This window comes from Scomber japonicus, chromosome 19 (assembly GCF_027409825.1).
Source record: "Scomber japonicus isolate fScoJap1 chromosome 19, fScoJap1.pri, whole genome shotgun sequence".
NCBI lineage: Eukaryota > Metazoa > Chordata > Actinopteri > Scombriformes > Scombridae > Scomber > Scomber japonicus.
Window position 1 is genome coordinate 21,941,131 of NC_070596.1, and position 13,216 is coordinate 21,954,346.

Below are 13,216 nucleotides of genomic sequence, written 5' to 3' on the forward strand. Positions count from 1 at the left end.
GACGTTTTTTAATAAATCATCTTCCTAGGGTCCACAAGAGGTGATGAGTGTGTGCTGTAATTGACCTTTTTTTGTTTTTCACACTTTCACAGAGTCAAAAACAAATAAATGTCTCCAGACAGACCTTTTTTAAGTGTATTTCATGTCAGACAGTATTATGTGGCTATCTTCGCTCAATTGTTGAGCATCAAAGAGATAATAAAAAATAATCATGATCCTGTAGGCATCCAGGAATGGAGAGAAATTAAGCAATTAAACTGAGGGGGGTCACTTTGAAAGCCCCTGGTCTAGACTTACAGCGTTTTCTTAGCTCCTACAGCAGGGGTGTCAAACATGCAGCCCGTGGGCCAGAACTGGCCCGTCGAGGGGTGCGATCCGGCCCACTTTCCTTTCTGTGTTCTTTTGCTTCCTTCCTTTCTTCCTCCGTTTCTTCCATCTGTCCTTCCTTCTTTCCGTCCTACCTTCCTGTTTTCCTTTCTTCGTTCGTTTCTTCCATCTGTCCTTCCTTCCTTCTGTTCTTCCTTCCGTCCTTCCTCCATTACTTCCATCTGTCCTTACTTCTTTCCTTCCTTCCTCCATTTCTTCCATCTGTCCTTCCTACCTTTCTTCCCTCTTTCCTTCCTTCCCTCCATCTTTTTAATGATCCGGCCCACATCAGATCAAATTGGTCTGTATGTGGCCCTTGAATGGAAATGAGTTTGACTCCCCTGTCCTACAGTGTCACTGCAACACTCCTAAAGACCTGTTTATCTGCACAATTCTCACTATTATGAAGGGAGATGTCTCGTGTATATCATATAGCTTAATACATGTGGCTGGCTGGTGAAATAAAACAGCAATTTCTATGTTAAAAGATGCGGCTGGATTTTAAAGCATGACACTTGAACCATCTTTTGTACATAAACACATTTTTATTCAGCCTGATATAGGTTACACATGGAAAAAAAAACATATTCTAAGAGAACTACTTCCCTTTGTGGAGCTAATGATATGACAGTTTTAAATCAGCTTCAGATCCCCACATGACAGCTGTCAACATTAGCTGCCGTGGGCTGTGAGGAATTAAGCATAATCACATGCTACGACTGACCTGAGGCTTTATTTTTTAAATTTCCTTTCTGTAAAAAAAAAAAAAAAAAAAAAGGAAAAAAAAGAGAAGAAAGAAAGCACGTCCACCCTCAGCAGTCATTATGTATGTTTTCTTACTAAAAAGTTATGGAATGTCATCTTGGAAATGCAGGTAAAAAGAAAACTCTCTGCAACGGTAGAAAACAAGATACTGAATAGTAAAAAAAAAACTCAAAGAAAATTCTGTTCCCAGGCTGCTACTGTGTGCCAGGCATTAAGAAAAAACAAAAAAACAAAACACCATCTCAAGAACAAAAAAAAAAAAACTGAAACCTGCTGCTGTGATTCAGTCTCATGTTCCTCAAACGTGGATATGAACAGAAACCTCGACCTCGATGCTCAAGAGTACATTAAATTTACACTGCTTGCAGATCAGCTTTGGAGTCTAATATATTAGGACTGACAGTCATAGACACAAAGCAAAGACTGATGAGGGTAAAAAGGGGGCAGGGTCTTAACATTTAACTAGTGTTAGTCGTTTTTTTCTTGTTTTTCTTTTTTTTTTAATTTCACAAAGTGCAAATTTTTATTTATATTACATCATAACCAATTTTTTTGAAATGAAAAATGGTTAATTCCATAAACCACCCCATCCTAGCCTTAACCAACCCCCCTCCCCAACCGTTCCCGCCAGCTATCTGTCAGAATATTAAAAAAAAAAAAAAAAAAGAAAGAAAAAAGGGGAGAAGAGGGGAAAAAAAGATCACTAAATACATGCTGCAATGACGCCCATCGACTTGTTTGAAACTTGACCAAAGCCTCCTTTTTTTTTTTTGGCTCCTTTGAATCTCTTACAGTACACTGTTACTGTCAGCGTGCGTTTATAGTTAAAATATATATATTAATCTATCATTAAATAGTATGCCTCTTGCACAGTCTTGCATGCATTGAAGAGCATTTGGGCAAGCTGTACAAGAAGGAGAGGCGTGTGGACGGACTTGCTCAGGCTGTAGGCTCCGGGCCAGGTCCAGGCACTCTTTCGCCACCTGTAAACGTTTTTTTTGTTGTTTTTTTGTTTTTTTTGTTGCCCTTTGCTCCTTGCAACCACGTCAGTCCAAAAAGATGGTTCTCCAGTGTGTTTTTTTTAATTGAGTGAGTGTTTGCTTTGTTTGTATGTGTGTGTCTGTGTGTGTGTGTGTGTGTGTGTGTGTGTGTGTGTGGTCCTAAACTCAGTTTCATAAAAGAACTGTGTGGATCACTGAAGTTTTGTTCCAAGCTTTCGTTGTCTGTTCCTGCAAGAAGAAGAAGAAGAAAAAAAAAAAAAAAAGACATAAAAAGAAAAAGTGGGTCAGATGACAAATGTAATAGTGAGTGAGTGATAGATCTCTAATGTGTTGTACCTTACCTTGCCTCTGATCTGGTCACTGTGTACTCAAACCATAAGATGTTGGGAATCAGGCTTGTGTCTCGCACCAGGAAGTACTCTGATATTGGCCTGTGGATTTTTTGCAAGAAGCAAAATTAGGCAGAGGGCAGAATATCAAGAGGAAGACATAATGGAGCAGTTTTTATTCAGGCTGTGGATGAGATCGTCTTCCCCTGTGACATGCGGAGGAAGCAGAGAAATTAGAGCACTACTTACCATGCTGCTATTTTGGGGAATAATGGTGTCAGCACCTCTTGTGTGAAAAAGAACCAGATTATGCCAATTGTACTACCGGCCACTCCGCCGTAGAAAACCTGGCTCCAGGTGTGATACAACAGGTAGACCCTGAGAATGAGAGAGACAGCAAAAACACAACGGTCAGGCACACACAGACTGGAAATGTGGCCTCTTAGACTGTCAGTAACCTACAACAAGCAGCATGTATTTTAAATTACATCAAATTTGGTGTGTTTGAACAGTCAAAACGGGGTCTTTAGGAGCATTTCTCAGAACAATCACCATTTGGCTTCCTTTGCCACAATAACAGCAAATAAGTCTGCAAATATTTGTGGATTAATTGATCCTCAGAAAAATAACTAGCAACAATTCTACCTTGCCCTCATATGTGAAATGATGTATGAAGGAGAAGTGGATACCTCGTAAAAAGAAAAATGGTGACCCATTATTTCTACTAAAATAATTAAATCTTACAGCTCTTCTTGACTCTCCAAATTTTATTGGACCAAATGGATCAAATTGTGATTATACAAACAGTCATTTCAGGGAGGTTTGTATTTTTTGGGGAAATGGAAGTTATCACTATGTTGACATGTATGATTCCAGGGAATAATTTCCAGTGAGAAATATGCTGTCATCACTTAGAGACTGTGTGAAATTTTGTCATAATCACTGTATGAATTACTGACTTGTGGCCAAAACTTTGGTTTGTGACATCACAGTGATCATGACTTTTGGCCGCCAAATCGTAATCAGTTCATCCTTGATTTCAAGTGGATATCTGTGCCAAATGTGAAGAAATTCCTTCCAAGGCATTCCTGCAATATCACATCTGACGAATGAATGTCAGTACCTGCTGTATGAGACTGATAAGGCAATGCCCAACAGGATGATGGACAGTATGTGTCTCCACAGCAGGTCCACACATCGAGCATTGTTCGTTTGATGCATTCTGCAAAGAGAAGACCGTGTGAGTTTACACTGTGGCCACAACTTGCTGTAAAAGTGGAATGAAAGCATTTAACCGGTGACACAATCATGAAAAAAGTGAGAAGCTGCTGAGACACGCGCTGAACTTTACATAACAAAAGAAAACATCAAATATTCATATTCAACCTCTGACTAACGCTACTGAATTCAAAGCCTTAACAGACTGAGATCTGCTCAGAGTACAGGCTTTGCGGTTATTTAAAGATTTTCTTTCATGTAATAATAATTAAATACAAATGCAACTGAATGCACTCACTAAATAAAACAGATACAAATATAAAGTATATGCTTGTTTATCAATCAAACGGTAGCTAGATATCAATAAAACAAGATATTACACTGTTGGACGGCAGAGTTTTAATTAGTAGTTGAACTTTTAAGAATGTCACAGCTCCGCCCTAAAGCCTCTCTAAACAACAAGAAGAAACAAGCTCACCTTAAATAAAGGAAAAGAAAGAAGTAAACAACAAAGAACCAGATGAGCTGGGAATGACTGGAGGGCATCCCATACTCTGTGGTCAGGGTTGAATGAGCCCCTGCAGAAAGAAAAACACAACCTGATATTAATATTAATTTACAGCACGGAGTTCACCTTTTACATCCTCATACATGTAAAACTATGTAAATGTTTGAAGTATTTCGGTCAGGGTAAATCATCAGGTTTACAACTAAAGACAGCTTCTTCAACGTCTCCTTCGTAATTTGGGTCAATGACTTTATTTGTGTCCATGTCGTTTATTCTAATTTAAAGGGGTTAAAATGTGATAAACGTATTAATAACTTGCACACTTTCTTTTTTTTGAGGATCCAGCATAAAATTTCTGCTTTTAATCCATTTTGAGAGAATATATTAAAGGAATATGTTATAAATATAAATTGTGTACCACATAATTAAACTAAACTAACAGTAAATTCTCAATAACACCATATTAACTAGATTGGCATGATCTCTTTTTATATTAAATAAAAGGTAATGGAATACAATTGTTCTAAATATTAAATTTAATCTGGGGAATCAGGAACCATTTACATTTTTTAAATGAAGTAATTAGTAATTAGTATAAGTCCACTTAAATACACTGTAGGTGGATAAAATATTTAATATTTATCACTCTTTTGTGGTTACAGCTTTTTGACATTTTCAGCAGCATTCAGTCTTACTTCTGATTAATAAAAAAAATGGCGCTGTTCTTTCAAATATAAAACCAACCTAATGCTGCTTTTAAGACAATTTCAGATATTCAAGATATTTTTGAATTGCTCATCTTGCCAACCCTTATTTGTCACTGACCCATATTTAAAATACCTGGCTGCGGTGGAGCAAAATTACAACATAATACATCTGAAGAACTTCAAGTGCAGCTACTGTATTGGTCTGAATATTAAATAGGTTTTTTTCTTCCTGGAAATACGTCTATAAAAGTAGGAGCATCTTACACGTTCACATCATTATGTAACCCTAACCCGTTACATTACAAGTTGTTAGTAGCCTTATTGTTGCTGGGCTGGGGAGTGTCTTTACGTCGGTTTATAGTGAGTGTGTTCAAGTCTGTTGGCCCTAAAAGTGTTTCTTAGTCCAGTTCAACCTGCAGGAGTTTCTGAAGGCTCATGTGTGATGTGTTTTTCTTCCACAGAGGAAATAAATTCACGATGAGTAAAAAAACGAGTCCAAAACATCTTCCAATGCCTCTACTGCGGAAAGAGGATGTGTCAAGCTGCCAAACACCACTGTCACAGATGATAAGGAGCTCAAAAGACAAACAGGCAGTCGTGTGAATACTAACTCCCAGAGAAAATACATTTTGACCACTTTCATTAGCTATTAGTAGAGTGTGTGTGAGTATGTAACTACACCATGAAGGGGAAAGTAGGGGTCATGTAATAATTAGGGTTGCCTTATATTCAGACCATTACAGTTGTTTTCTCTTGTGTATGAACGCTGTGTGTTTGAATTGTGTTCGTACTAGTAGTTTTCGTAATCTTCTATGCAAATCTGCCAAAGATCATATATTACAGTAAAATGATTATTCTTGATTTTTGGACTGTTGATCAGACAAAACAGACATTTGAAAACATCACCTTCAACCCTAGAAAATTATAACCGTAATTATTCACAATGTTCTGAGAAGAAAAAAAAATCTTTAGTTGCAGCTGTGGAGGTTTTGACCCTTATCTTCCACCTCTTTATCGGCCTATTATGAATCATTTGTTGTTTTTCAGAGTGAATCATAGTTTTGATTCAGTCACACTTTCTATTCAAGAGCAAAACTCAGAGCAACTGTGCAGAGCATTATGTAACTATATTCAAACAATGTCAAGTCAAGTCAGTTTATTTATATAGCACGGTTTAAAAATGAGTGGTTGACCACAGCGCTTTAAAATAGAAAAAAGTAAAACGTACAGAGCCGTTACAAACGACACTCATATCTGACACCCCAACTAGTGATCTTCTGCACCTGGTGACTGATATCAGAAGAAGGTATTCTGGTGATTGTGATGATTTTGCAGTATTGCTCAACCCTGCCAACCACAAATTTAAAAAAAAAAAAAAAAAAAAAAAAACCCAGCTTGTTCCTTCACTCACCTGCACATGGGCGCGGCTCTCTGAGAATGTGCTTCAGCAGCCAGTTTACCCCTTCATTCAGGACGAGCCCACCGAAGAATGAAATCTGTGAAATTAAGTCAATAAATAAACAATTAGAAACTTTTCTGGCCTGCATGACACTGTTTTAAAAGCTCCTGCGAGAAAATTAACTTCTAACACTCACAAATGAAAAAATAGGGCACAGTCTTGACTTGACATGTGATGCTTTTATCAATAGTGCATGTGCAGAACTCACCGTGTGCAGCTCCCGTTTAAACACTATGAGTGTAACAAAGCCCACAAGGACCGCAATGGGTAGGAGACTGATGTAGGCAAGCACTTGTCCCGTCAGATCATCTAAAAACACAGTGACACAGTTATGATGTTAGGACACAAACTCCAGTAACATTACAAGTCCAGCAGTGGAAGAAGTACTAACATTCTTGTCTGAAGTAAAAGTACCAGAAAGAATACTCTATTAAAAGTCTTGCATGAAAAATCCTACTTAAGTAAAAGTACATAAGTATTATGAGCTTGATGTAGTTTAAGTATTATTGTAAAAGTGCATAAGTATAAGTGATATAGTATGCAGTATTACAGTAAAAGTAGTGGTTTGGTCCCTCTGACTGATATAATACATCATTAGATTATTAATAGTGAAGCATCAGTGTTAGAGCAGCATGTTAATGTTGCAGCTGCAGGAGGTGGAGCTAGTTTACACTACTTAATATACAGTTAGCTAGTTTAGTCCAGTGGTTCCCAACCTAGGGGACAGGCCCCTTCAAAAGATCACCTGATAAATGTGAGGGGTTGTGAGATGATTAATGGGAGAGGTTTTCTGGTTTTTTACTTTTTCTCTAATATTTGATTTTTGGTAAAATATTGGATCATTTGAACATTTATTGAAATGAAACCATGTGAGAAGTTTAGAGGGAAAAATCACTATTTGGTGGAGCTGTTAAAAACTCATAGACATCTGAAATGTGACCCCTAACTACACACACTGTAAGACGTAGATAAAAACACTGGTTTAATTTTGAACAATGTGTTGTATTTTTAAAGCTTGTTATATTATGCATTATGTCAGATCTTCATCTGAAAAGCAACTAAGGCTGTCAAATGAAGTACAGTAGAAAGTACAAATTTTCCCTCTGAAATTTAGTGAAGTGGAAGTATAAAGTGCCACAAGATGGAAATACTCAAGTAAAGCAGAAGTACCTCAAAATTATAATTCAGTTACGAGTTTGAGTAAATGTAGTTAGTTACTTTGCAGCACTGTCAAACATCAGCTAACAGTGGTGGGAGTGACACTTAAACCCGGATGGTTGAGATATTTAACTGAGAGCACACTAGGAAGCTCAAGTGGTGGAGAAGCTAAACCATCATCTTACTAACGAACTAAAAGTTCACATAATTTGATTTTTATATTATTAACAATATTACTATCAGAGCCAGCTCGACCCAATTTGTTATACTAATCAGTGTCAGGCCGAGGAGCTAGCTGCTACGTTAGCCATAATCGTGGCTACAAACATATTAAAAAGGTGAAATAATTATTTACTTTCACGCAGTTATAAATTTTATTTCTGATCTTCTGAGTGGTTCAATTTCGTCGAGTGTTTTTGGAAACAGGACATAAACTCTGCCCTGAGATAAAATATCAATGCCGATATTAAAGACAGCTAGCAGGCTAGCTAGCCTTCATTGTGGACGGTATTACTAACTACGCATGCGCCCCGTCTCACTATTTGGCAGCCCAGGTTACATTCCCCGCTGGGCAGCGGGGCTTTAACAGCGGCTCACTATTTGGCAAGCATCGCCAACTGCCGTGTCCATTCAGTGAGGAGGAAAAAAAACACACGAATTTCTCGAAATGTACAAATCCTGCGATTATAAGCAGAGCGTCGGTAGTTAAAGAGAGGTGTTGAGTCTACATACCCTCCGGGAACTCTACGTGTGTCAAAGATATAGACCGCCATCGAGGTGGTGCCGAGCACTGCTCTTCTAACGCCATCTTACCCGGACACAACCGGGCAGTCCCAGCGAAACGCCCCAGACAGGCGGCTGACCAATAGGGAAGGAGCTCCGCGTTCAAACCGCTCACACAGGCCCCGGTAGAGGAGACACCGTCCAATCCCGGTTGCTCTATCCCGGTTTCCAATCCTGGCTGTCCTATCCCGGCCGCACACCGGCGGAGATATTCAACCCATAGAGGAGAATTATTGAATGAACAAAAACACAAAAGTCCAGCTCTGCACAGCAAACTGCACTCATTCAAAAGAAATGTAAAGTTATGTTGTTGTTGTTGTTGTTTTTTAAATTTGTATTGATTACTAAATTAATATAGACAATAAATCTGCATTTAGAGTCAAATTGAAACTATTTAGTCCCTACAAGCAATGACTGAAATTATAAAATAAGATAAGATGTTTCTTTATTGATCCCGCTTGGGACAAATTCAAATTGACACAGTAGTACACTGGACAACAACAAGTAGCAGCATAAGGGGCAAAGTGATACAATAAAAATACTATATACAGTAAACAACCTCTGTGTAAATACATCTGCAATATATTTATGTGCAATATGCAGAAGTTCTTGAAGATTAGGCCTATATATACATGTGTGCAATGTTCCTGGGATTTACATAGTAAGGGCAGCATCTAATGTTTTATAGATCAGATATAAAACATTCACAAGAGTTCCAGTCCAGCTCTGCACAGAGCAACAAACTGCACGCATTCAAAAGAAATATACAATTAATATAAGTCTGTATATAAATTATTCTGCACAGTGAAGTTCAAATATCTAAGGAACAAGACGTCTTTAATTAACTATTGTACTATCACTTCATTATGGGGTTAATTTTTCTTTTTTTTTTGTGGGGGGGGGGGGGGGGGGGGGGGGCTATATGCCTATCATAGAAACATAGGATCAAGACTATAAAAAGCCTTTAGCAATTAGCTTTGGTCCCATTTTCTAATAAGTCACCTTATAAAGACTATATACAACTCCAATGTGGCTCTTAGATGGTTTTTGATTGATCTATAATGAATTGGTAAATGACTTATTAAATGCTAGCAGTTACATCCCCTTTACAAATGGAGGACTTATGAGGACTTGGTAACAAAGATATTTAACTTCCTTGTTTGTGCCACCTAACCACAGAGGGTAACGGCGAACCACACTTTGTAATTGCATGCACTGAAAAGCACAACATACAGCTCACTGCCCAGGTTAGGCATCTTATCATGCAGGGAAAATCTACTGAAAACAAATGTTGTGCAACTGTAATGACTTTGGACAGTAAAATCTATTTCTCCAAAACAGCCAAATATCTCCCAGAATTGGCAAATTAGAGCCTAAAGTATTGATTACCACTTCATATTAAGTTATTATTTTAGTTGATTCATCAATTTGAATTTAATACGAGTTACAAATAGTTAAAAATGTCAATATATATACGTTTTGACTCTCAGCAGAAGAAAGACATAGGAGTTGGATATGAAGAGAAAAGCATGCAGACACTGATCAGACAGGACTGAACACTGAGTAACAAATAGTCAAAGATGGAAAGAGCCAAAAAAAAAGTGTGTAGGTGTTGAAGAAAAAAATTGATATACAAAAGTGCATGTAGCAATATAAATATGAATCCATAAAATGACATGATGAAACCTATCATAGGACACTAACTTCATAATAAGCGAAAGAAGGGGGGAAAAAAGCAGTCAATACAGAAAACCTGCTGCCATAGTGACATTTGTTGGAACTAAAATATATAAAATAAGAGGATAATGGACAGAGATATAATACTCACCCACACACACACACAGCAGGGAAACTCACACTGCCTTCTTACAGCTCACGTAGAGAGACGAGCAAAACAGGACACACAAAGTAAACTGCAAAAACCTGAACAAGTGCAAACACACTTTTCACTCCAACATATATGAACTGTAAAGTTAAATAACAGATGAGTCAGACAGAAGAAAGTCAAACAGTACAAGGACAAAGTCTTCATCAAAGTCATCATCAATCAGGGTTTTGTCACCTATAAACTTAATCTATATTGAGGCTTTCCCATATGTGATATGTGCACATTAAAAATGCTGTTTTATCAAAGGGATAGAGGAGGAATGAATGCCTGTGTTACAACCCAGAAATTATTGTGTCATTTTTAGCAGAGGAGTGATGTTTAGAACAATTATCTGAATGAGAATAAATACTAACATGTTTATATTTACACAGATTAAAATGCCTTTCTTCAGCTATAAGAGGTAGACGTGCATTCCAGATTTCCTAACTTTTTCAGCAAATTTACAATAAGACTCGTGCTCCCTCCACTGGTCTAACACTTTTACACACCTGTATTTCTCCAACCAGCTCTCCCTTCTTCAACAATGTCTAGGCAGGTTTAAAAAGCCCAATAATGAATACTGATCCATGTTGGGAACCCTCTGAATGAAGCTGCTTTATATCATAAGATGATATAAAGCAGCTTCAATGATACAGGGTCTTTGTAGCATTTAATTCTGAATAATACTCTGCAGTGTTTTGCCCCCTTGTGGACAATCTCAAATGATTGACATCTGAATTCTTTCTACAGGGGATATTCACACATCCAGTTATCTCAGATTCAGGTGCCAGAAAAGAGGATCCTGCAGTCTGCTCTGGCTCAGCATCACAATCATTGTTTAAAATAGTCCTGATGAGGTTCCAGAGGGACTGAAATGTTAGTAATGATCAATAAACTGTGATACTGAGAGAGAGCAGAGTGCAGGATGCTCTTTTCTCAAGATTGAAGCGATACTTGGAGAAACAATCCAGGCATCTCAGGGTATGAAAAAGCACTTTCCACACATTTCACTAACTTATTAACATATTATTTAAGGTAAGGCTGTGCTCTGTTCAATTTAGTGAATTATTTTTAGTTATTTTTGAAGAATATTTCTCTCTACAACAGAAATCATTCTCTGTGTTATGAAAGTTTGATTCTTGATGCAACATTAAATACAGCACGGCGTTGTCAGGTGGGAAAAATACATCATAAACATGTTCAATAACAAAAAAATAACATTTAATATGGAGAATCAAAATCAATTTACAGTTTGTGCTGGCATTGTAATTTAACAATAGAAAAAACAAAAGGCATGAATAGGACACTTGTAATGTACAACAGTGACTTTCAAAAAAGAAAATCATTCTTTCTTTCCACATTTTGGCCGTCTGAAATCCTCTCTGGAAATCTACTAAATATTCACTAAGTCGGAGAGTCAATGCCTGAATTCTGAGAATCAAATGATTATAATAAGCTCCTAAATATTCTTCTTCAGCACATTTCTAATTTGGATTTTTCAAAACTAACAACTAGGTTCTGAGCCGGGGGTCTAAATGTTGCAGGTTTTACATTGATTGATGCATTTCAGAGAATCTACAATGTTGAACATGCACTGAAAAAGAAAAGCAGAAAAAAGCAAGCAGACCAATCTGTGAAAACATTAGCATATATCCATTACTGCATTCACCTGCATCATACATACTGTTGTAAATATACTTGGTACTCTACAATAACAAGGCTAAAACAGGAGCCAGCTCATCAGGGATTGAACAACACGCAGTCAAAAGCTCTTAAAAGTTAAAAAAATTGGAGAATTTGGGTATTTCAAAGATGGAGACTAAAACAAAAAATTAGTAACTGGAACTGGAAGAAACTATTCTCATTATATAGTTTTTTTTGGGATAAAGATAATCTCTCTACTATACAGCATTTACGTTCTATGTTATTTATAATATTATGATGCAATAAATAGTTTAAATCTCTCAAACTGATTATTGAAACAATGGATTTGGGGACATTCTTGTATCTTTCTGTCTTTTTTGATAAAGTGCAAAATGCTTTAAAAAAAAACCCCCACAAAGCTGCACGTAAATCTGCTGTGTACCAAAATAAGGAACTAAATGACTAAATGTAAAGCTTCTATTAACAGTTGTGTGATTTCTGGTTTACATTTTGACAGATTATAATCCTACAGTGCTGACTCTCCACACAGCCTGTACAGACAACACGATGCTACTGCGACATGAAAGAGCCAAAAAAACAACAACAACAACAAAAAAACAACATTTCTGAGCTCTGAATTTCAGAGGCGAGTTGCAACAAGGACCAGGATTTGGATTATAAAGACCACAAAAAACACACACTTATATGATTATGAATAACACTAATCCCTTCTAATGAGTATGATGGACTACTGATGTTATAAAATAATCCAAAAAACTACAAAACACAAAATGATTTGACGTAAATGTCTTCCCTTCTGTCATTCATCCACACTGCAACGGTTCATTAATAATAAATCACCTTTTTTTTTTTTTAATCAAGATAATCTAGTATGTAACACTTTCTTAACACAAATCTGCTTTTACAGTAGTGTAGAATCCATGTGCCCCCCCTCAGCGGGTGATCAGTGCACTTATATAGGTTACAGTCCTGACTGTAAAATGCCTGGTCCGTCATTATAGGTCTTCATATACTGTAAAAAAACAAAGTAACAATATTGTTGCTATGACTACCACATGGCACTTTATCATTTAAAAGGTCAATTGCACAAAATGCGCAAGAAATGATAGCAAGAGGGTAACTTTAGTGACACACAGTTCATAGTGATGGAGAATGGGTTGTTTTTTCTCCCATGTGTGTGTCTCACTTTATTACAACCGTCAATACTGGACTTTTTTCCACTGAAGACGATGAAAGAAAAGCACAGGTGTAACTAATGAGATGAATGAATGAATGAATGATTGGTTGAACTCAGCTGCTTCAGATTCAGGGTCCTGGTTCATTATCACGCTGTCATCTTTAAGTTTATTAGTAACAACTGTGCCCCCCCCCCCCCCCCCCCCCCCCCCCC

At 37.3% G+C, this 13,216-nt stretch overlaps 1 protein-coding gene across 1 annotated transcript; it reads right to left on the minus strand.

Annotated features, from left to right (window-relative positions):
- Positions 1–891: 891 nt before the first annotated feature.
- dolpp1 (dolichyldiphosphatase 1) lies at positions 892–8,482 on the minus strand. Its single transcript, XM_053340098.1, has 8 exons — positions 8,244–8,482; positions 6,562–6,662; positions 6,306–6,390; positions 4,158–4,257; positions 3,585–3,683; positions 2,711–2,839; positions 2,474–2,563; positions 892–2,360 (listed from the first exon to the last, which is right to left on the minus strand). The coding sequence occupies exons 1-8, from the start codon at positions 8,317–8,319 to the stop codon at positions 2,324–2,326; spliced, it is 717 nt and encodes a 238-aa protein (XP_053196073.1). The 5' UTR covers positions 8,320–8,482; the 3' UTR covers positions 892–2,323.
- Positions 8,483–13,216: the final 4,734 nt, after the last annotated feature.

Bases quoted from the DNA above. Each gene is read 5' to 3' on its own strand.
- dolpp1 (XM_053340098.1), bottom strand. From the start codon at position 8,319: ATGGCGTTAGAAGAGCAGTGCTCGGCACCACCTCGATGGCGGTCTATA. The intron at 4,258-6,305 runs GTGAGTGAAGGA...TTCTTTCTGCAG, and splicing joins AGAGCCGCGCCCATGTGCAG to GGGCTCATTCAACCCTGACC. The intron at 2,840-3,584 runs GTACTGACATTC...TCTCATTCTCAG, and splicing joins TTATCAGTCTCATACAGCAG to GGTCTACCTGTTGTATCACA.